The sequence below is a fragment of the Styela clava genome, chromosome 12, assembly GCF_964204865.1.
Source record: "Styela clava chromosome 12, kaStyClav1.hap1.2, whole genome shotgun sequence".
Taxonomy (NCBI): domain Eukaryota; kingdom Metazoa; phylum Chordata; class Ascidiacea; order Stolidobranchia; family Styelidae; genus Styela; species Styela clava.
The window spans coordinates 10591343-10614868 of record NC_135261.1 but is presented as its reverse complement, the minus strand read 5'-3'; the positions used below and the strand labels follow the sequence as shown (position 1 = coordinate 10614868).

The 23526-nt window shown below is 35.5% G+C and overlaps 7 protein-coding genes across 7 annotated transcripts; 4 read left to right on the top strand and 3 right to left on the bottom strand.

The window, feature by feature from the left end:
• The first annotated feature begins 2323 nt into the window (after positions 1-2323).
• Positions 2324-4605, top strand: LOC144430467 (uncharacterized). Its single transcript, XM_078118408.1, has 10 exons — positions 2324-2372; positions 2441-2633; positions 2716-2896; positions 2971-3144; positions 3212-3341; positions 3452-3645; positions 3716-3837; positions 3913-4117; positions 4185-4498; positions 4565-4605. The coding sequence occupies exons 1-10, from the start codon at positions 2337-2339 to the stop codon at positions 4603-4605; spliced, it is 1590 nt and encodes a 529-aa protein (XP_077974534.1). The 5' UTR covers positions 2324-2336.
• Positions 4569-5078, top strand: LOC144430841 (uncharacterized). Its single transcript, XM_078118966.1, has 2 exons — positions 4569-4866; positions 4937-5078. The coding sequence occupies exons 1-2, from the start codon at positions 4613-4615 to the stop codon at positions 4998-5000; spliced, it is 318 nt and encodes a 105-aa protein (XP_077975092.1). The 5' UTR covers positions 4569-4612; the 3' UTR covers positions 5001-5078.
• A 718-nt stretch (positions 5079-5796) lies between these two features.
• On the bottom strand, positions 5797-11766 carry LOC120330057 (pyrethroid hydrolase Ces2a-like). Its single transcript, XM_039396871.2, has 11 exons — positions 11577-11766; positions 11187-11313; positions 10987-11110; positions 10666-10870; positions 9563-9696; positions 8764-8972; positions 8000-8261; positions 7237-7391; positions 6953-7111; positions 6624-6829; positions 5797-6427 (listed from the first exon to the last, which is right to left on the bottom strand). The coding sequence occupies exons 1-11, from the start codon at positions 11764-11766 to the stop codon at positions 6135-6137; spliced, it is 2064 nt and encodes a 687-aa protein (XP_039252805.2). The 3' UTR covers positions 5797-6134.
• A 791-nt stretch (positions 11767-12557) lies between these two features.
• On the bottom strand, positions 12558-17970 carry LOC120330093 (crystal protein-like). The gene is made up of 7 exons (XM_078118406.1): positions 17842-17970; positions 16722-16927; positions 16236-16497; positions 14827-14981; positions 14570-14689; positions 13227-13462; positions 12558-12890 (listed from the first exon to the last, which is right to left on the bottom strand). Exons 2-7 carry the CDS (start codon positions 16886-16888, stop codon positions 12613-12615), a joined length of 1218 nt encoding a protein of 405 aa, XP_077974532.1. The 5' UTR covers positions 16889-16927; positions 17842-17970; the 3' UTR covers positions 12558-12612.
• Positions 17971-18097: 127 nt separating this feature from the next.
• Positions 18098-19619, top strand: LOC120342852 (zinc finger BED domain-containing protein 5-like). The gene is made up of 2 exons (XM_039411839.2): positions 18098-19552; positions 19608-19619. The coding sequence occupies exons 1-2, from the start codon at positions 18437-18439 to the stop codon at positions 19617-19619; spliced, it is 1128 nt and encodes a 375-aa protein (XP_039267773.2). The 5' UTR covers positions 18098-18436.
• LOC144430697 (zinc finger BED domain-containing protein 5-like) lies at positions 19537-20405 on the top strand. Its single transcript, XM_078118736.1, has one exon. It carries the CDS (start codon positions 19706-19708, stop codon positions 20195-20197), a length of 492 nt encoding a protein of 163 aa, XP_077974862.1. The 5' UTR covers positions 19537-19705; the 3' UTR covers positions 20198-20405.
• A 402-nt stretch (positions 20406-20807) lies between these two features.
• LOC144430465 (para-nitrobenzyl esterase-like) lies at positions 20808-22946 on the bottom strand. The gene is made up of 5 exons (XM_078118405.1): positions 22740-22946; positions 22060-22186; positions 21622-21742; positions 20968-21178; positions 20808-20842 (listed from the first exon to the last, which is right to left on the bottom strand). The coding sequence occupies exons 1-5, from the start codon at positions 22936-22938 to the stop codon at positions 20808-20810; spliced, it is 693 nt and encodes a 230-aa protein (XP_077974531.1). The 5' UTR covers positions 22939-22946.
• Between the last annotated feature and the right edge of the window lie 580 nt (positions 22947-23526).

Below are 23526 nucleotides of genomic sequence, written 5' to 3'. Positions count from 1 at the left end.
ATAAAATATGGGATTTTTGAAAGATGCATGCCTTCACACAGTATATTGCCGACGATGGTGTTGTGCTGAACACCATTATCCTGCTCGGCAGTTGATAGTAAAACTGTACAATGTGCTAAAGTCAGACCGATTTGGTTATTTTAAGTTAACGTAAAACTTGGGGAATTGAAAAGTGACGATAAAAAAAAATGATGCCCAGGATATTATAAGGACATGTTGGTCATATTTATTTTTTTGCTAAATCGAATATATGTATGTTATTAATTTCTACCTCTACGATTGCAAATACGTTCAGTTATAAATATGTATTTCAATTCATAATTTAATTATTGGCAAATTAATCATCCTAAGTTCACCTTAATCAAAATCATGAATCATCTCCTGAAAATTGTTTCGAGGATACTTCCGCTTCGTCATTGATGGTGACGAATACTGTTACCAGTCAGGAAAATCTCCAAGAGAGTTTTCTAACCCATTAGAAGGCTCTCCAGTACGAGCAAAGCTACCCCAACAGATTGATCATCGGCTTTAGGGTCTCCACTGAAATTAATTTGCTTGTTTCAGTCTTGGTTACGGGTTATTAGGCAGTAAAAATAAACCATTTCATGAACTAATATCATGATATATCCTTTTAATTAATATGATATTTGACAACTGACGAGTTCTAACAAATTCTGATGATGGCTGACCTTCGATTCTCAATTATCCACTTCTTCCAGGGTGCAATCACAAACATTGTTTCGCATACAATTTTTGAGCATCTATTATCTAAACAATGACATTTTTTGTTTGATTGACGTTGTCAAACAATATTTGAAGCGAGTCAAAAGTCGAGCTGCACATTAGCATATTGAATATTTTCAGAAATAGAAATATTTATGCATGAGGAGAATCCGGGAAATATTGATGATGTTTGGAAATTTGTTTCGAATTGCAAAAAAAATATCTTAAAGTCCATATATTTAAAGGCGCCCGATATGAAACTGTCCGCTAGATGCTAGGTAAGTAGTTGAAATATTCTTTTGGGATTCAGTATTCTCGGAGAATGACAACGTCAATCAATCTATCGAAACATCAACGGTTTACTTGCATACGAATATGCAAAATAAACTGCTTGTTCTAACATAAGGATATGAGTGCTTCGTCAAAAACAAATGGTTTATTTGTGATATATGACAGCTCTTGATTATAAATATATAAATATTCAAAATTGGTATTTATTTCAACATTTTGTGTTTTTGCCTTGAATATGATGGAAATACACTAAAAATATTTAGTACTTTTCAACTTTACATAGTTCAAGTAGGATTCGAATGTTTTGAGAATTCCGAATTCGGAAATAAAATTTTCGACTTTGAGACCTATGACGAAACGTTATGAAACTGGATATTTCGACTTTATTGGTGTTGTCGACGAACGTCGTTGAGTTCTGTATAATTCTGTTTTGTGTCGATCCCGATATTAATACAAACGTTATCTTTTCATTTAGAGGTTGTCGTTGGCGTTAGATATATATATATGTTTAAATGCCAGCAAATAAACAGAACATAAAATTCATTTTTAAATTAATTGGAGTATTCTACACTAATTTCCGCTTTATCATTTTGGAGGTGAAAAGATAGTTCCCAACTCCAATACCACTGACAACGAGTGAAATATTCTTCGTGTGCAAAATTCATGTCCGAATAACTCATATTACAGTGTCCATTCATTATGGCTATTCCAGATACATTGTTAATGCTTATATGATCAGAAAATTATTTTGATTGATTGACGCTGTCAAGCATGAGAACGTCAATCAATCTATGATTCAAAAGTCGTACATTTTGCTGTTAAAACAATTGTATGCGTATACCAAAGAGTGAATAATAAAAATAAAGTGTTGTTGAAAAACTTCTATTTTTTTTTAGTAATGTTGTTCAATTGGATGTAATAGCTATTGACTAACTATCTTCAACCCTGAAGTTATATTTATATAAACAATGCGTACTGATAAAGTGAATAGCTATGTCGAGGTGGTATCTTATTAGTTGAAAAATAATGTACTTCACAATAAAAAGACTAACTAACAATTACATTTTTACTAAATGCACATTGATAGAAGATTTAAATGAAATAAACTTTCTGTTATAACTACAGCATAGCGATTCGAGGTAAACATTTGTTGCGCTTCGACAATTTCAATCATTGTGGTCGAGACAAGCGCTCACTAAAGTAACATCAAAACCTAACGGAGCTGGTACTTGGATTTTGAAGAGAGGGAAGAAATCCTATATATACAAGCGCACAACAGGGATTCGACAAGTCGTTGTTCAACAACCTGAATAAAGACGATCATGAAGATTTTATTGTTACTTCTAGGCTGTTTGGCCGTAAGTATTTGATAAATATTGACCTTCGTTTCTTTTTATCAATTTTGCCTAAATGATAATGTTTACAGGTTGCCAATGCCGCTCTATACCAACCGAGTCATTGCGGATATGTTATTTACAATGTCGGACAATTTTACCGAATCAATTACGGATGCTACAGTTTCCGAAGCTACTACTGTCCTGCTTGGTTCACAACGAAATATTACTCTAATGTTCTGAAGAGCTATCCAGGAGAGAAATGCACAGAGGATGGATTCGAAGGTAATTCTGAATTGTATCTTGATAAGTTTTGCTGAATAATTTGAGAAACACACATTTTTAGGCATGAATTTTTGTATTATAGAGATGACGGTCGCTGTTTTTGAAACTAAAGTTAAAAAACAATTGAAAGAAGTGGCCGATAAAATATATCTTGATATGCAACAAAAATATGATGATTGGGTTGAAACTGCATCAAATCAAAATACCGAGGCAAAGACAAAGCACGAAGACGCTATCGAGGAATATACAAAGCAGTATTTGAAGTTTGTATTTCTTCTTACAATTCTTTCTTACGTATTCTTTTCTTACTCAAATTACTAACATCGTGAATTTTTAGAATTACGGGATTGCAGGAAGAGTCAGAAGAAATGAAGGAGACCAACAAGAAGGCTATTGAAAAATATAATACAAAACTAGATTCATTGTTGGGAGAGGCAAAAAAAAATTATAACGAGGACATGCAGAAAAGATTCGCTTGTGTGCAGGAATATCACAAAAAACTTGTGGAGAGGTTGGTTACTGTAAGTTCAAAAGATCGTTTACAAGAGAACAAAAAATTCGAACCTTTCTTATTTCAGGTCTGTTACATGCTTCAACACTCGTTTAGCTAAAATAGAAGAATACAAAAAAGTTCTCGAAAAGCGCGTGACAGAGTACGAGACAAAATATAAATGTGTCATGGAAGCCATCGTGAAACAGAGATCTGAAGTGTTCCAAAAACTCATATACAGAGCCCACTGTGAGTTTTTTCTATTCTTTCGAATTTTGCACATACTTTTATTCATAATGGAACTTTACATTTAGGTTCTGAGGATTAGAACGGAGCAGACGTTAATGAAGTTTTGCAGGCTTTCAAAACTAAAGAAACTCAATCATATCAAACACAGTTGGACGAATACACCGCGAAGCTAACTGCAGCTATCGGAGAACTTGTAAAAAGCTACGCATGCGCTTATCAGTGCGCATACGGCGGAACTCTCTGTTTTGGCAGAAGTCAATTTTACACCAATTGGTAATTATAAATAAATGGCAGGTAAATAGTATATATCAATATAATTCTACTCTTGGTTTTTTCTTTATAGTCGAAGTATCGGGAAATGGTGGACGTACAAAATTACCACCCAAAGAAGTTGCTTCCGTTTCTTGACCTACAAATTCCAATACAGGACAATCAAATACAAGGAGCTGAAAAAATGTGAAACCGGTTAGTGCAAGTCCTTAAACTTATGCTCAATTGTTTTTATGTTTCACTGAATTTAATGTTTTTATTACACTTAAGATGAAGTTAATATCATCGAACAAAAATTCAAAGAAGACCTTGATAATAAAGCTAAGACAATAATTGAATCCATGAAGAAAACATATGATGATTGGTATGCGCAAGCAAAAATAACTAATCAGAAGGCATTGGAGTCTTTCAAAAAGATTGTTGATGAGAGACACAAATGTTTAATAACGTATTATAAAGCAAATTACTTAGTACAGTAAGTTTCACGATGAATAAGTATATCATAAGATGACTTTTGGCTCAGTTGCTCTTTATATTTCCAGAAACAATTGCATCACAGCAGATAACTTGACTTCCCTAGAAGAATATCAGAAATCATTGGACGAACAAAAGAAAAAAGTGATTGCAGAGTATGAAAAAAAGCTTGGGGAGCGCCTTTCTCGCGCTTCCAGGGCATACACTGACATGATTGGTTGCCACGAGCAAAGGCTCAATGAGCGAATTGCCAAATATGTTGCACAATATACATCATGCCTATCTACCAGAAAGACAAAGATCGGAAGCTACGTAAAGTGCTTATCGGAACGGTTTGAAAGAAGACTGAAATGCATTACAGAAAGATTGGAAAAGGTTGAGTGTGTGTGTGTGAAATTGTGTTTAAAATATGTATATATATTTATATAATTCTTGCAAAAATGTTTAGATTGCCCAACTCAGAACGGAACAGTATTTGAAACTGCTTGAATTTTATATGGGCAAACCCCTCGGCAACGAAGCTCAAAAATTGTACAACGCCTACGAAGAGAAAACGAAGAAAGAACACACCGACATAGTGACCAAGATTGAACAAGACTGGGGGAAACATCTCAGTGATCTGAAGGAGCATTATGCTTGTGGATTAAAATGTACATACTGTGTCCAACTTGGAGAACTTAAGATCAACTATAATTATGGCTGCGTGTTGCCCACGTCTTCTTCTTATTGCTTTGCTTACAAGCAATTCTGGTAAGTCTTAGTTAGTTTTGTAATTGAATTGAATCAGATTTTTTCCTGTTTAACATAATCCTATTTTTAGCACGTACAAATCCTACCGCATTGTCAAGTATGACGGATGCTTCAGATATGTCAGATGTATATAAACACCGGCGACATCAACCGAACGACAAACGACCATGGAAATATTATTCATCTTAGTTTTTGATTAGGCTGATGAATTTATGCCAATTTCCTTTACCATCTGATGATATTGACAATAAATTCTAAGCAAATGCAAATAGAAGTGTTACAATGTGGTTAGAAGCATCCTTAGTGACTGGGATTTGAAAGTACGTGTGGATTGAACACTATTTCTATACATTTACATGTAAAATTGTATTACGCAATAACATCGGTTATACTTCACACACCGTGTAACCTCCTTTATTTGCGGCCCAGTAACGCCAGGGTGCAAATAGTAGGAAAAGCTGTTGTGTCGAAAATGCATATCCCAAATCCTTATTCAAGCACACCCGATTCTTTCAAACTTCTCATTGAAATTGTACTTCTAAAAATTGATAACTTTAGATGACCCCTTGAGCGATGCACAAGAAATCAAAATGGGAAATACAGGTCAAACTGTTACGTTCAGGAATGACGTTGGATGAGAAATGGAATTATAATAAAAAGAATGTCTCAGAACAATCATATTTTTGCCAAATTCCACAATTACGTAATATTAACAATATACTGGTGATATTTGTGCACTATATACAAGAAAACTTTACGAGGTCGGCAACCTTTTGTCGCTCGCGGGCCAAAATTAAAGGTTGCGAGTCTTTTTGGGTGTCACATATTTTTAGAAAGGTAAAAACCGAACGCATGGCCGATTAATCGCAATTTTTTGATCAGATCAGATGTTGACATTTTAAAATTAAAGCAGCGCGCGAAGACTGCGACAACTCGTGAACTCAACCTAGTCGTTTTACTTAAGAAAAAAAAATTACAAATGACATTTAATGTGACACTTTTTGTTGCATCACGCTTAATACGTTTTCAACATCACTGAATGGGAAACTGGTTGAAGCCAAGAATAAAATATTTTATAAATGGGCATCACTAATCCGAATTCTCAGCTGCGTGTATTTTATTAAAGTCGATAGAGGTCAGTTCATGTATTGTAGAGTGATTCTCAGATAGCTGAAATTAAGTACAGGAAAAGATAATTAATTCATGAGGTAATTAAATATTATATTTAAGACAAATGACGTATTATTATCAGTTATCAATATAATAGGTTACTCTTCCTGGACATACAAGTTCAACCATAAAATTGGAAGCAGGCAGGAAAAAATAAAAATAAATGAATGTTGAGAGTCTGATCTTGCATTACTCGTTGTGAAAATCGGTGGATCCGTTCGGCCTGCGTCATCTTCAGTAACTACGGTAGCTGTTGTTGTCGGTAACGGTATTGGATCCATATAGAATCCTATACTGTCCCAGAAGTCACATATATCCTGTTCGTATCCTGTCTCAATTTTACCCTCCGGAGCTTTGATTCGCAGACTTTCCCAGTCATGGTTTGTTGTTACTTCGTGTAAAAAAATCATGAAATGGTTTAGTTTAGAAGATTTAAACGCTTTTAGGATATGAAAGCTATAACTCTTGCTACCTGTAAACTACAACATGAACGGATTTCTACCTCTACGATTGCAAACACGTGCAGTTTTAAATATGTATTCCAATTCATAATTTAATTATTGGCAAATTAATCATCCTAAGTTCACCTTTATCAAAAGCATGAATCATCGCCTGAAAATTGTTTCGAGTATACTTCCACTTTGCCATTGATGGTGACGAATACTGTGGCCAGTCAGGAAAATCTCCAAGAGAGTTTTCTAACCCATTAGAAGGCTCTCCAATACGAGCAAAGCTACCCCAGTAAGTACTAAATTGGTTTTCAACAGATTGATCATCGTCTGTAGGGTTTCCTCTGAAATTATTTTGCTTGTTTCAGTCTAGGTTACTGGTTAATAAGTAGTAAAAATAAACCATTTAATGAACTAATAACATAATATATCCTTTTAATTAATATGATATTTGACAAGTGACTTACGTTGATCTGAAAACAAAACGCATTTCATCTCCATGCGAAGCTAAGTAGCATCCCTCCTCGCTTCCGTTATTTTTTGCTTTGCAATTTCCATCTAGTATTGGATGTTCATTGGCATAAAAATAAACTTTTGAGTCACCTTTCGCTGTGAACGCTGCAAATCTGCAAAAATGCAATAAATGATATATCAAATATCAATTATTGTTACATATGAAGTGAATCTAAAATCTATATATTTCGGGTACTTAGGTTTTTTTTTCAATTGCACCACGTACATGCAAATTTACCTTGCCATTGCACGGCTTGGACAGATAAAATATAAATGGCTCATTTCCTTGCCAAATGTAGGTGCATAATCATCTCCTTCGGGTGGAAAGGCTTCTTCGTATTTCTTGACAACAGCGTCAGTATCTCCGGGTCCAAGAATGTAATAGTTAACAATCTGTCAAAACAACGCGGCTATAGTTTTGAAAATCAAAATTAGTTGTTATTCATTTTGTGGTGGCTGAAAATATGTGATTTTGAAATCATTCTTCTAGTAATATGTTTGCCATTAAGGATTTACAGTACTCACAAGTCTCGTGCAATACAACAAGCATTTTTAAACACCTCTTTCAAAAGAATATGTACAAATATTGATATATTCATATATATATGTCCTAAACCAGCGTCAGGGGTGCCTTGCGTCCCCTGTATCCAGACTTGTTCGACCGACTATCAATTTTTAATTTGAGCAAGCATACATAATAAAACCGTCATTGATTTTACTAGGTAAATAAATCAGTTAGACGGTACTTGAAAAACAATGTGAGGAGTCTGTAGATGGGGAGAAAAAACTTTTCACTCCCTCCGAAGATCGGGTAAAATACAATATCACAAGAAATGAAAACTTATGTATTTTATGATATTTACCTAGAAATTTTTTAGGTATATATTTTGTCTAAATTTACGTTGTCTATAATAAAAAATAATAGGTATGTTGCTACAAAAACAAATTGGTTCACATATAATCTATTTAATGTAAGGGGACAATAACGGAAAAAACGGTACCGTGAAGAGTGTTTTTCCAGTAGGAACAGGATCAGGAACAAAGTACGGTATGTCGTCTAATTCCTGCGTATTTACGCCCATAATCATGCTTTTGTACGAATTCCATTTACCATCCCGATATAAAGACATTGGTTGATCAGTGAATTCAACTCCATCAATGACTGGTCGATACGGTTCGCTCATTCCCATTATATCACCGGCAATCAAACTTCGGATCACCACTGGAACTTCCCTGTTCACAAGATCCAATGGATCTGCATTCCTGCAGAAAACCCATGAAGATTTTATATGGATAGTAGAAGTGGTTGTATCTTGCATTGGGTAGGAACAAAATTCGCTATGGTCGGTTACTAGTTATTTCGTGTATCAATTTTAACATCTTTTGTAGCATGCTTTCTGTAACAACGATTGATTTTCAACGAAATAATGAGCCTGTTTTTTTGATATTTTGGAATTGCAACTGCGCATTCTACCCAAGACATCTCCCTCATTGCCTATATACAATGTTTTTCAGTTTCATTCCTCATTACAGATCTTACCATGGAATGTTAGTTCACATAGCGCTCCAGTTATACGGAAATTTTTCTAAATAATGTACATTATATTGACTGCTATACTAAATTTAGGTTTGGTTGTCGTCTAACGACGTGCAGGCAGGACGTCCCATTCAAAGGGCTTTCTAGTAATTAGTTTGCGACCATGTGGCTTGATTTCTTGATTCAATAAACGCGTACATAAACATACAGCACTACAAGCATTCTTACATTAAACATTCTCTTTCAGTCTCAATAGACACATTGCACAGTCGGTCGGTGACATATTCAGTGATTTGAAGGGATTCTTCGGGAGTTTGAAATGAAATATACGCTGGGTTGCTTTGTTGAATTGCTCTTACGTACAACGGTTCGCTGATTTTTGAAAGTGTATGAAACATCACAGACTGAGCACCAGCGCTTCCTCCAAATATTGTTACCTGCGCCAGAGAAAAATTACCGAAAAACGTTCTTCTCATAATTAATCGATATTACTAGTGTATCATTAGCTCTTACATTTACAGTGTGTTCATAAAGTAATCTATTAAATTAGATAAAAAAATGTATGATCTTTCTGCAATTAATGATGGGTAAAGGTGTAATAAATGAAGCAAAAATACCTAATACAAATCTTGCTTAAAAAATGGTATTAAGATATACGATTGTAGCAGTATTCACTCCATAATGGTTAGTTGGTAGAAAAATCTATTATGATTCAGCAACCATATAGGAGGCGTTTGACTAGTCCCTTTCAAACATTTTTAGCTAATAACCCTCTATTATTTAGTTCAGAAGAAAAGTCGTTTTTCGTATCAGATGAATCCTACACAATTGTTGAAACCTATTTACAAACAAGAAGAGATAGTTAACATGATTTATTTGTGAGGTGACCTGGACTCTATCCGAAATGTGTTAAGGCAGATAAACAAAAATCCATGGAATGTAAATGTTTGCAGTCATACGATTATTGACAAAGAATTTTACGAAAGAGAACAAATGTTCAATGTACAAGAGAAGAAATAGATTTTACCTCATATTTATTGCCTCCAAAATTTGGAATATTGTCCTGAACCCACTTCAACGCTAGCTGTTGATCTTTCAGCCCTTGATTCCCTTCAATGTCCAGTTTCCCGACTTCTTTGTGCACCAGAAAACCTAACGGACCTATGAATTGAAAGAGCAGTATTATTGTGTAAAATTGTCATTGTTACAACACATGCGTAAGGCACCTTGTGTCTTAGAAGATTGATGTTCTGGCTAAACTCAAACAAGTTCTTCGAGATGGTTGAAGATGGCTATATCTTTTATTTTTGTCAGATCTATTCTGCGTCCGATGGTTCCCGATATTTCACTTCAAATTTTTCTGTTTTCATTTTAATGTAAAGTGAGCATTTTGGTAATTCGTCCGCCGATTTTCAACAAACTTGGTGTCTTAAAGTCGTACCGGTACCAATCTGTAGTGTCCATATTTTTATCGCTCTCTTGTTTTGATTGCATCGGTCCTGGACCAGGGCATTTGCTAGAGGTTTACGAGAACGTAACTGAGTCTATCAAAAGCGCAAAAGCAAAATCTCTTATATATGCGATTCATAAATATTTTGTAATTCCGTAATCGGTGTAATTAATACTGTGCTATTAATATGCCATCGGGACCAGTCCGTGTGCATACCGGTAGCCGTCTTGCAGTGAGGCAGTTAGTTACTGCATGGTCTCGACAAAGTAAGCATAAATGGTTGACTTTTGTGACTATCTTTTAACATTGCAGTTAGCTGGATTGTGTTGTCTCTATAACAACTCAATTTGATATGAAGTAAGCAAAGTTTTTTTTTAAGTTGAATCCCTTTTGAGAACGGGCCGAACTGTTAACGAGGAAAAAATTTGACTTCTTTCGCTTGCGAGCGCTTTTGTGTGTTGCCGAATTCCAATTCCCGAGAAAATGTGAGAATACGCGACTTTACGAGACGTCTGATTTGGCGCGAAAAAAATTCTTGAATCTTCACGTTACTTAGTGAATGTCATTTTCGCTTTTTACGAAAACGTTGGCGCTTTACTAACATGTTAATTGGTTACGAAGTTCAGCGAATAGACCCCTGATCCCAACTCTTGTCATTATGTGCCGCCCAACAAACTCACCAAGACGATAATTTATCGTTACTACAACAGTATTTGTAACATTTGCAAGTTCTCGACCATCCGTGCCAGTTCCTGAACCACTATTGAACGAACCACCGTGGATGTAAAATAAAACAGGCAGTGTGTCATGTGGACGTTCAGAAGGATCGGACAAGTTAACGTGGATTGGAACATAGACATTCAACAGAAGGCAATCTTCATCCATCTGGAATTTGAACGAAAGTTAAAAATAATCTTGAAAATGATATAGTTTGTTTTGTTTAGACTGATAATCTTGTAATAATCTGATAATCTTGTCGATAATAATTGCCTGATACATACATTCCGACCGCATCCGATTGGTGTTATAATACAATTCGGTCCCTCAAATTGGTGGCACCTCCGGCCGTTTCCATTCGTGGCATCAATCTTTCTTGGAGTTTGCAAAGGGATCGGAGGTTGAAATCTGGAATATATATCTTTTTTTTTTCTGTAGTACGTGTATTGATGCCTAATCTATTTATTTTGTAATATTAGGGTACCTCAATTCTCCGACAGGTGGTTCAGCATACGGTATCTGGTAAAACGAATGAGCCAATGCTGTAGATATACCTTCAACTTCACCAGAAGTTGTATTAACTAGTGGATTTGATTCTCCCACACGCTGAGCTGTAAAAGATTAAATGTGTGGTATGTGTTATTTGGCAGTATTTGCAAAAGGTTCATGGGAAAACCTTACATTTGCATCGCGGTTTATCGTTCGAGATGCGTGAACTTAAATAGCGGGCGATGTCGTAACGGGCATTCAGTTTGGTCAACCACCCTGTGACGGCGAAAAGTTCTACAATCTTCTCGAAGATAGCTATTTTTACAATATTCCGCCCAGCCAGACTCCAACTTGTCATTACGCTTAAAACAAGATACCTATTTACCTTTTTCGTTATAAACATCAGTGGGCAAATGTACTTTTGAATAGTCTTCAACATGGATTGGTCCGTGATAAAGATCTTCTTTCCGGGCAAGATGAGCCAATAAACCCGCTAAATTTTTGGCATAATCTGAATTCGCGTTGGAAATATACAACAAAGATAGAATCACAGCTGCAAAAACCACTAATCTCATATTTCGTCTTATTCTTATTATAGCCTACTTATTCAATATCTAATAATTAAATGAAAAAAATACAGTTTAAATACTGAAATATCCACCAAACCATATTCACTTTTAAATATACTCAAACACATACTTCTCATTCATTGCCCTAGTTTTTATGCACTGAAAACATCAACTACCTCAAATTATATCTAAATTGTATAAAACCTCTATCTGCAATTCGATCGTATTGAATCTATAACTGACCGGATCTTTATGTATATACTTATACTTTGTCAATTTAACCCACTATTTCAGTATGAATCGCACGGTATGACTGGTCCATTCATACTCGACGAAGCTGATTCACTTTCTATCAACTATACTTTACTGTTCTATCAACCAGTGAAATCCGTGAAACAATGCTGTTCTGTTAATGATTAATAATTGAGATGTTGTGGACGTTTGTATAGCTAATTGGAAGACATTTAAACGCAGTTTGCTGTCGTTTACCGTAAGTAAATAGGGCCCAATCACGTTATTCGAGTAATAAGGTAAGTTGACGAGTACGATAGTGTGCAATGAATACCAATCCACAAATACAAAATGTATTCGATTATCCAAACTAATTTCGAGCAAGTTTACCAGTCCCAGCCTACCGCAAATAAGTACTGAACAAAGAAACGAAAGTGGTATTCAAGGCGCTAACCTAAAAGTTATGTAAAAAATCCCTTGACCATCGAAAAAAAAATATTTATAGGAACATTCTGTTACATCTGTTTGCATAAAATCGTCAACCACAGTCAACTAAGTAGAAATGATAGTTTTTTATTAGGTATCCGAAATAAAGCTCAATATCAGCATTATCATTACTTACTATCTAAATATAGCTAAAAGAGAGCTTTGAATAAATGTTAAGGTAGATAACGTTATAGTAATTGAATTAGCATTGCTTGTCGTTTGAATGAATGGAGTTGCGGGTTGACTGTTTCCAACTGTATGGGGATCTTCAGTTGTTGTTGCAAGGGGAATAGGATCCATGTAGTATCCAACACTGTCCCAGAACTCGCATATATCTTCTTCGTATCCAATTTCCGTTAGACCGACAGGTGCTTTGATGCGTAAATTCTCCCAAAATTCAAGCATTTTCTGACCTGTAAAAAATTACTTGACGAAATTTTTTGAATAGAAAAAGGTATGGTATTCGGAGTTACTTGCATAATTTAGCCCTGAAAAATGAACTAATTTTGAGTTGGTTTCGAGAGACTGAAAATAGAAAAAATTATTGTTAAACGAATTATATCGTTAAAATACGTCAACAGATCCACGTTTTTCTACAATTTTAGCATGCCATAATTTTGAAAAATGCATCGCATCGGTAAATTTTAAATTCTGATTTTTATTATGCGTGATACATCTTTGTATAAATATATGCAATGACAAATATGAGTGGTCGAGTAGCAAAAGCATATCGTCATATTGCTACTTACTGTGCAGCGGTGCTTCAATCAGGAAAGGTGAGATTCTTGAATGCGATCCAGTATCGGACTGGAAGTTGGTTTTGGCTGAATTCGCAGGGGGATAAAGAGGTGAATATATAGGCCAATCAGGAAAGTTTCCTATAGATGTTTCTAAGTCGTTGGACGGGGTTTCTGTTCGCGCAAAACTTCCCCAGTACGTGCTAAATTGATCTTCCACTGATTGATCTGCTTCTGTGGGATTCTGACTGAAACAAAAATCCAAATTAAATAGAAGAGAATACACAAATAAAATACGAGAAAAATAAAAAAATTAAAGAGAAAAACTAAAAAGAAAGTGAGAGAATAACGAACTGGAAAAGCGGAAAATAATAAGAAGGTTATTAGAAGGGAAAGGGAAGGAAGAAGAAATGCATGAATAGTGGGATAAAAACGAAGTCTGGAGAAAATATATAGGTGAACAAGAGAGCTATGCTCAAATATGGAGACGGAGGTTAAATCAATTTTTTCTACCCACATTTTTTCTCAAAATAATATCCAGAATGACACTGTGGAATAGCTACCGTAACTTTCCAGTACCAGTATGAGGGTACAGGGACTGTATTAGCTTTCCCAGGTCCTATTGCGATTTATGCGTGCAACATGAATCCAATACCAAATTATCCTATTCACAAATCTAGTACCAAATCATTTACAGTACCGATACTCCCGACTTCAACTGACCATCAGATCGCTGAAATGCAAATTTCGGAACCGCCACACAGTGCGCAATTTTTAATTTCGATGACGTCACTACACAAAACTTCAAAGAAAAAAAGAGCCCATAGCCATAGAGCCCACAAAAAATTTTCAAATAAATAAAAGTAATAGCCTTATAGCGACGACAACAATCTTCAACCACTGAAAATTTCAAACTAATCGGTTGGGAAAATAAAGGCAATTTTCACAACAACAATAAGAACAACAAGAAGGATAAGTTGAAGCTATGTATGTTAAGTTATGTATGACTGAAGAAGTCTGACCTTGGTCAGACGAAACGTTACAGAAATATATTTGTGTTAGTGTGCAGCAAGACTCTTGAATCACTTAGGATAGTTATCTTTACTCTTGCTACAGCATCCTTTCAAGATATGCATACGGATCCGCCGGCACAAAAGCATAGAAGTAGTTAGTCTCGCAGAAACCAAATCAGTAGCGGAAGGATAAGAAAAATACCAAAAACAACATAATAACGTAGGCCCGTTTCGTGTCCAATAAAAAAGGTATAAAATGATGAGGGTCGGACAACAGGGAAAGAAATAATTTAAAGACAACTGAAAGTATGAATTAGTAAAACGAGGGAAAATAAAGCTTACACTGTACGAAACACGTAACGAGTTTCCGCGCCATGAGATGCAAAGTAGCATCCTTCGTCGCTTCCATTATTATTCAGTTGACACAGACTGTCTAGAACTCCGTGTTCATTTGCGTAGAAACTTCAGCATCGCCAGTTGTGGTTAAAGCAGCAAATCTGAAATCAAAATTCATCTAACATACGTGTATTAATTCTAAATGACCAAACGTCACGCACTGATTCATAAATTAATAAATTGACTTCTGTTCAAATACGTACCTTGCTAACGCCCTGCTTGGGCAAACAAAATACATGTGACTCAGTTCTTTGGCGAATGTCACACCGAAATCACCGTCTTCTTGATGGTATGCTTCTTCGTACTTCTTCACCACAGCATCTGTTTTTCCGGGACCAACGAGATAATAATTGGCTATCTGAAGTAAGAGATATATATATTGTATTTATAGTAGATTAAACAAAAATCGCAATTTACAGTATCGTTATCTATTGAAATGGTCTTAATTTGATTCATTGTTCAATCAGATCTCCAGAAACAGATCATCAATATAAACTTTGAACTATTCTGTAGAAGTTTTACTGACGTAATCACGCTGTCAAAACTTTGAAGCACAGCACTTTGGAATTTGTAAAAGCATATCGTCACGTTAATAACCGAATTGCGTAAGTCATTTTTGACGATTTTGAGTTTTTTATAAAATAGGTATTTATGTAATGCTGCGCACCTGTCTGTTAACTCAGATTTTATTTTAAGAATTCCGAAACCCATAAAAATGGAGATTTAGTATGACATGCACATTTGTGCAATTGTTTCGTCATAATGAATTATCATTGTTATCGCAGGACTATTGTGACGTCACAAAGGTAAAGTAACCTCGGCGAAGTATTTTCGAGTTTTTTCATCTTGGATTCTAGCTCAGCGCGTATCAATTTGAATTTATACTACAGTATAGGAAGACGTGCACTTGTGATATTCACTGTCCGAGTCCAATTCACCTTGGTTGGCTTTTATATTAGGTGCATTGCTGTTTTATTCTTTATATTTAATCTTAGTCTTATATCGGAGGGTGTGCAGAACGTGTTATATTGATGAAATATATATTTTTACACATAAAAAATAATGCAATTGAAACTGATTAGCTATTTTGGAGATTAGACATTGTAGATACTGAGAATTACATTCGTTTTTGGAATGTTTAGTTTCCAGGACTGGTTCATATAGTGAGGTTGACAAATTGCGTATGTCCCAAAGTCATAGACACATTTCTGCCTAAGTCACAGTGCGCCATTATGACGTCACCTAACTGCGTCATACAAATTAACTTAAATCCGGCCACGATAAAAAATTTCAACCATGGCAAATTATTGACTCTCAATGCCATAACAATATCATTAGGAAGTTTTTTACGTTTTTCTCAAAACTGCTAAAAATGACTTACGCAATTCGGTTATTAGCGTGACGATATTATATATATATCTATATAATTCTATGGCGATTACAATAAGAATATAAATTAGCGGTTTTGCAAAGAAACTTTGAATACCATTTTGAGACTGTTTTTCATTTTTTTCATTAAAAATTGTATAAGCGTTGCTTCTTTGGCTAATGCCACATCAGTAACATGTATCCCCATATACCCCATGAAGGTCCACCAATGAAAAAATAATACCGTGAACATTGTTTTCCCAGTAGGGAATGTTTCCGGCAGCAGGTATGCAATTCCATCTGATTCTTCAGTGTTTACTCCAACAATCATGCTTTTATCTGAATTCCATTTTCCACCTCTGTACAAAGCTAATGGTTGATCCGTAAACTCTACTCCATCAATAACGGGGCGATATGGTTCTATAAAGGCCATGACGTCACCAGTTACAAAACCACGAACTTGAACAGCAAGCTGACGACGAGTGATTTCGGTTGCATTTGCATTCCTAGAAAATAATTATTTTACAATTTTGTTTTGTGCTTTTCGTGTTTTTTTTCGGAAGTTTCGGAAGTTAACCACTTGATATAGAATCCTCAACATGTTACAAATAGGAAATATATACAGTCTGCTAACTGGTTACTTAACGTGAGATTTTGTGCTATTAAAATGAGGCATTGTTTTCAATGTGCGTTCGAAGATAATGAAAAATATATATCGAGCCGCACTTACATTATACATTCTCTTTCAGATTCTGTTCTCGAACACAATCTTCTGGTAAGATCAGAAGTAATTTCTAACGATTCATCTGGAGTTTGATATGAAAATACAGCTGGGTTGCTTTCCTGGATTGACTTTTCATATAAGTCTTTGCTCTTCGCCGACAAAGTGTGAAACATAACTGATTGTGCTCCGGCGCTACCTCCAAATATCGTAACCTGCCACAATGATGAAGTGTTTTAGGAGCTATACAGTTTTGCTTTGCGTGGTGTGCGACAACAGTTGCTCCAAACCCAATAAAAGCCGAGTTTTTTGAAGGCATTTTGTATTGTCACTTCCAAACTTTTTTCGTCGACAACCATTAGGCCCTAAAACGTCACTCATGGCTTTTTTAAGCATATGCTTTCTTTTCAGCGAGATGACGTTAAAGAGCGCGTCTCTGATATTATTTTAGATATGCGACCTAATGGCAAAAAATTTGTAGAAAACAAACTTTAAACTTGAGTGTTATTGTGCCTGGTACAGGGTTAAGCACTAATTTTACTTTGATTTTTTCATTTTCTTGTAATATTTCCCAACGAAACAATACCACAATCATTATTATGACTTATGACTGAAATTGTTACCGACAAATTCACAATGGCATTTACGGAATTTTCAAATCCAACACTTCACTTGACGATTTGATGACATCAGGCCATAATTATTACTGCATAGAAATTCGAAAAACAGCGAATGTAATAATTTTCGACCATAATAGGCATGACAATTCGTGAACAAACCAATGTGCGCCGTTACATCAAAATTGATGAAGGCTTTTGTGTTCTATTTTTAGTTACAAATTTACCACAGGAAATCTTCTTTTTATTTCCTTTAAAGTTAATATGCTTCAAAATAATCTCCATCAATATATTTTTTCTTAATTTCTGTTTATAATCAACATTGTTTGTGGAAAAAAATATTAATTTAGTATTAATTTACGAGGTTCAAATTATAAATTGATTAGAACTACCCTTAAATTGGAAAGATGTTGCTTATTTAATCAGCAAGATCGAAACTTTTTGTTAACTTCGCAAATGTGATCGAGGATGTTCGATTGTATAATATATTATGTATTATGCTTAAATTGGACCTTATTTTTGTCTCCTCCGAAATTAGCTATGTTGTCTCGGACCCACTCCAATGCTAGTCTCTGATCAGCCAGTCCCTGATTTCCTTCAATATCTGGCTTTCCTGCTTCTTTGTGAACAAGGAATCCAAATGGTCCTATATTTGTGAAATATTTTCATATAAAATCCTTTATCAAAATAAACAGGGGAAAAATAAATTTTACCACATGTCACTATACCATTTCGAAGGCATACCGTATTTTATATGTCAACCTCTAAAGCAGCGATTCCCAAACTGTGGTACGCGTACCACCTGTGGTACGCGAGAGTCTTTCAGGTGGTACGCGACCAACTTTCAATAATTTGCAATGTTGCGTTTCAATTACCTTTAATTTGTGGTTTCGCACGTTTATGAAGCAACACTTATTTTGTTCAAGATGATCAAACGCCAATTACCAACTTTCATGACCTTTGACCGATGCTGTCAGCAAAATATTTGGCGGGAACGCTCTCCTTACCGGCCGTCTCAGACTACGTACGGTTGCTATTCGTACTTGCTTTCAAAAGCCTGCGGTGTGTGAATATTGCGAAATTTTGTTTAATGCAACTATTGACAACATGTCTAAACGAAATTACAGTCCAGCTTACATAAAGTACGGATTCATAGCTATTGAACACAACGGAGAAGTTTTGCCGCAATGTGTAGTGTGCATGAAAACGCTTGCTAATTCGGCTATGAAACCAAGCTTACTCCAACGACATCTTGACACAAATCATCCCGACAAGAAGGATCGAAATGAGAGTTTCTTTCAGCGACTGGGCGAGCAAGTGAAACGACAGCGCTTCGACAACACTGGCACAATTTATCAGAGAAAGAAGTGTGCTGTCAAGGCATCCTATGAAGTCGCTCTCCTGATAGCAAAAAATCAGAAAGCACATACCATTGGAGAGCGCCTCATTATGCCAGCTGCAAAGATGTTAGTAAAAAATGTACTTGGTGAAGAGGCGGCTGCAAAGCTAGTAAGTGTTCCCCTCTCCAACAATACGGTTAAGAATAGAATAGAAGAGATGTCAGTCGATATTGCTGAGCAAGTGATTTCAGGAGTGAAAGATTCAGAGTATGGTTTTTCCATTCAATTGGACGAGTCGACGGACGTAACAAATAACGCACAGTTACTTGTGTATGTTCGTTATACACAAGAAAAGGCTGTAAAAACGGAATTACTTATGAGCAAAGAACTTTCAGGTACAACAAAGGGAAAGGATATTTTCGAAGCATTAGACAGTTTTTTCAAAGTGAATAAACTGGACTGGGGAAAGTTGATTGGCTGTACAACAGATGGAGCTCCATCAATGCTAGGACATAAATCAGGCTTCAGAGCTCATGTGACGGCTGTGGCGCAAAACGTGACTTTTGTTCATTGTTTTATTCATAGATTCGCCCTATGCGCGAAAGTGCTACCTCAGAACATGTTATCATGCTTGAACCGAGTTATCAAACTAGTAAATTTCGTCAAAACATCTGCTCTGAATACTCGGTTGTTTAAACTTCTTTGTGAGGATCTCGGTTCTAACCACAGCTGTCTCCTCTTCTATACGGAGGTGCGCTGGCTCTCTCGTGGTAATGCAACAAGGCGCCTGTTTGAACTGCGACATGAGCTTCTGCAATTCTTCAAGGAGAAGAATCACGATTTTCAAAACGAACTGGAGAGCAAAGATTTTCTTACTAGATTGGCATATCTATCAGACATTTTTGAAGTTCTGAACAACTTTAACCTGTCGTTTCAAGGACCCAATCTAACTGTAACAGATTTCATTTCAAAGCTTAGAGCACTCATTCGTAAGCTGGACCTCTGGACATGGAATGTTAGCAATCAAAACTACGGAATGTTCAAATGCCTCACTTCTGTTGAGAAAAATCCTGATGGTGGCATTTCTAAAGAAATTATTGATCATCTTTCGCAACTAAAGACGGAGCTATTGAATTACTTTCCTGATGTTGCATACTGTGCTTACTCCGTCAACCCATTTTTCATTGATCCGGTTGATGTGCCTGTAGGGACCGGGGAACAAGAAGAACTAATAGACATTCAAACTGATGAGGCAGCAAAAATAAAACATAAGGAATGTTGTCCAATTAATTTCTGGTTGAGCATGGCATCATCGTATTCTAACCTAGTACGTCACGCTGTTTCCCAGCTATTGATTTTTCCATCTACGTGGGAGTGCGAACAAGGGTTTTCGGCTTTGATGGCCATCAAATCGAAAAGCCGAAATCGTCTTGGAACGCCAGAACATGACTTTCGATGCGCTGTCAGCAAAGCTCTTCCTCGCATTGACCAGCTGGTGGAGAAAAAACAACTACATCCATCTCATTAAAATTTTTAATTGGCTTCATTTTGTTTAATTTATGGTTTTTATCTCTTTCTGGAATGACATTTGTCAAATCTTAATGCTGCTACATGCTCAGTTTTCTTATCTACAGGTGCATAGTTTATGGTTTGAGATATTCTAGTCAAGTGTAACTTAGGTGGTACGCGAACGCTGCACAAAATTAAAAATGGTACGCGGGAATGAAAAGTTTGGGAACCACTGCTCTAAAGTCTAAACTCTAAACTACTTCGAAAAAGTTAATTTCTTATTTTCTGCAAAGCGCGAAATGTTTAAATATTTTTTTTGGGCCAGTTTCCAAAAATTTTGCTCACCTAGACTGGCGGTCCATGTAAGTGTGACGTAAAAAGTTACATTTTATGTACCATATTTGCAGTGTTACAAATGCGAAAGTGGAAAACAATAAGTTTCGTGCCAAAACTAAATTTAATTGCAATCTCAACAAATCCCTTGAGCTATATTTTAGCTAAAATATCAAAATTTAATTTTAGTTTGGTTGTGGCAGCATCAGTTGGGCCAGGTTGTAGTACCAACGGGCCCGATTTGACCCGCGGAATTTCAATTTTGAAAAATTACCGGTGGTTTGAAATATTTTTTGTTAGTCGTGTCTGGAAAACTGTGTTTGACGTAAAGCTGAATAAATGTGCTTACAGTTTCATATTAGTGAATGATTTTGAATCATAAGTGTCTACCTCGTCATTGTCTTGCAAAACTAATATTTGCGATGTAAAAAATGTTTACATAAAACACCGACTCACCCAGTCGGTAATTTATCACTACAACAAGTGTATTTGTGACGCTTGCCAATTCTTTCCCATCCTTGCTCGTCGTTGTACCGGCACCATGGCTAAAAGACCCACCATGGATATAGAATAAAACTGGCAAGCGGTTGCCCGGCGGTTGGTTGGCATCTGTCAAGTTAACGTTGCCCGGAACAAAAACGTTTAAAACAAGACAATCTTCATCCATCTAATAGATGTAATAGAAAATAACAAAATATTCAATCGTTCATAAAATATCATGGGGGTAAATATGTTGAAAATATAGAAATCATTTTTTATCGAAATGTTTTTTATATCTCGATTCAACAATATTAAGGAAAACTTGATAAAAACGATCAAACGTCTCTAGCAGTCCAAGATTATTTCGTTATTGCCAAATGAGCTTCTAATTTCGATCAATCAAGTAAGATAAAAATGTCTTCAAAAAATTTGGAAAAAAAATATTTTGTTCTTGACGCGAAAAATTTATTCAACTAATAAAACTTTAGGTATGGGATTCTCACATAAATTATCGCTAAGTTTTTGATCGTTTTAATTATATACGATTTTGGCCAATCGATTTTATTTTTTTTTATCAATATTCTCTACTCTTCTTTCACTATAATATAACTGCCTAGCCATCCTACTTACAACTTCTTCACAAAGTGGCGATATAAGACATGCTATATCTCTAGTTTGTTGACACATCAGACCTCTTCGTCTACTGCCATCAATATCTCTACGATTTTGTAGCGGAAGTGGAGGTTGGAATCTAGACGATATGAAATAAGTCGACTTCTCGTCGTTGGTATATATATATATATATATATATATATATATATATATATATAAAAGGCTTTTTACCCCAAAAAAGAATGAGGAAAAACGTAGCAACTGGAAGTGACAAAATTCAATAAGAATACTATCGGAATTCAATCTGTCTATAATAATATACAGCTTTCACAAAAATGATCTAACTAAACTTTGTGTGCAGCCATCTCGAAGATTTCAAATCCAATTCAATATAGACTATCGCGTCAATAACGATTTCTGTGAATCCAAGTTAAAATATAGTCATAAGCGTTTTACCGCAAATTTCCCAATGGTGGTTCTGCATACGGGATTTCATAAAATGCATGCGCTTCCGAGGTGGAGGTTCCTTCTACTAAACCAGAGGTCGTGTTTACTATTGGGTTGGCTCCTCCTATAACTGGAACTGAAATATGAAAAGCTCAATTGAACAAAATTGAACGGGGCAACCTATAGGATTGATATTATATAAAGTAGGATTCTGACATGTTACAATAAACGTCTATTTCAGTGTTTCTCAACCAGGGGCCAATCCGTTACAATTACATTGCAAAGGATGATGATATAGGAGGTAAAGATGCTATACAATAATCATACTTTTAAATAAAATAGTATTGTGATGTAACAATTCATAAATTGACAGCGAATGGGGGAAACAGACAGTTGATATCCAAGCTACCACAATGTTATTTAAATTATACTGTATTCAGCAACGAAGGAATGAAGCAATCAAAGCTTAAACGCCACATGTAGCAGAAACATCCACGGCATGCGGAAAGAGACTTCCTTCAAAAGACAAAAACTATCTCTGAAATTAGAAGAATTGAATGCAGATAGATATTTTTCACAGCAAATCACTCTATTCGTCCAGGCTTCACACCCAGTGGCGTTACAAATCGCTAAGCAATAAAGCCTTACATAATAGAAGCTTCTTTTGTATGCTCATGTACTCTACTCACCATCAACTTTTGGTTCAAAATGTGTCACTTTTTTCACATTAGAGACAGTATCTTTGTTAAGGTCATCGGGTCGTTTGTAAATACCTTCCTTTTCTGCAACTTGTATTATGTATTCTGCCAATCTTTCAGGTATTTCTTCGTCTCCGTGACAACGTAAAAGTACGCTGAATATTATCAATGCGACTATTGTGTGTTTCATGTCTATTCGGCCTTTGATTTGAATCAATATCAAGAAATAAATATTGATGAAACAAAATTATTGCAGTTTGGAAGTATTTTTATTTTTGAGTAAGGAGAGATCTGTGCCGCCGGGCGATAATGAGACAGCGATATTTTATTGTTTTAGTACAACTTAACATAAATAAATAATAGAAACGAACATTGCTATACCTCAGTTTATATCAACCAAAAATTCATTTGCGTCAATCCAAATTTTTTATTATATATATATTTATATAAATTAATTTGCATCTGGCACATCTAATTTAATACATCTTGCGTCCTTAAGTTTGACAATCCCTGAAACACATATAATAGTCTTCTATATTTTCACATAGAATACTCAAGTCTTTCTCTAATTAAATTTATTGGCATGCCAGTACATTTGACAGGATCCGGCACAATCGCGTGCTGGTAAATAAAGTGCTTGTTATAACATGCGTTCGTTGAATTCCATGACAAGGCAACGCAAAACTAATATGATAATATGCATCATACCCTGCCTCAACATATTTATTAATTGCATTGTAAATATTGTTTCTTGTATGTTGGTTTGATTTACTGGAAC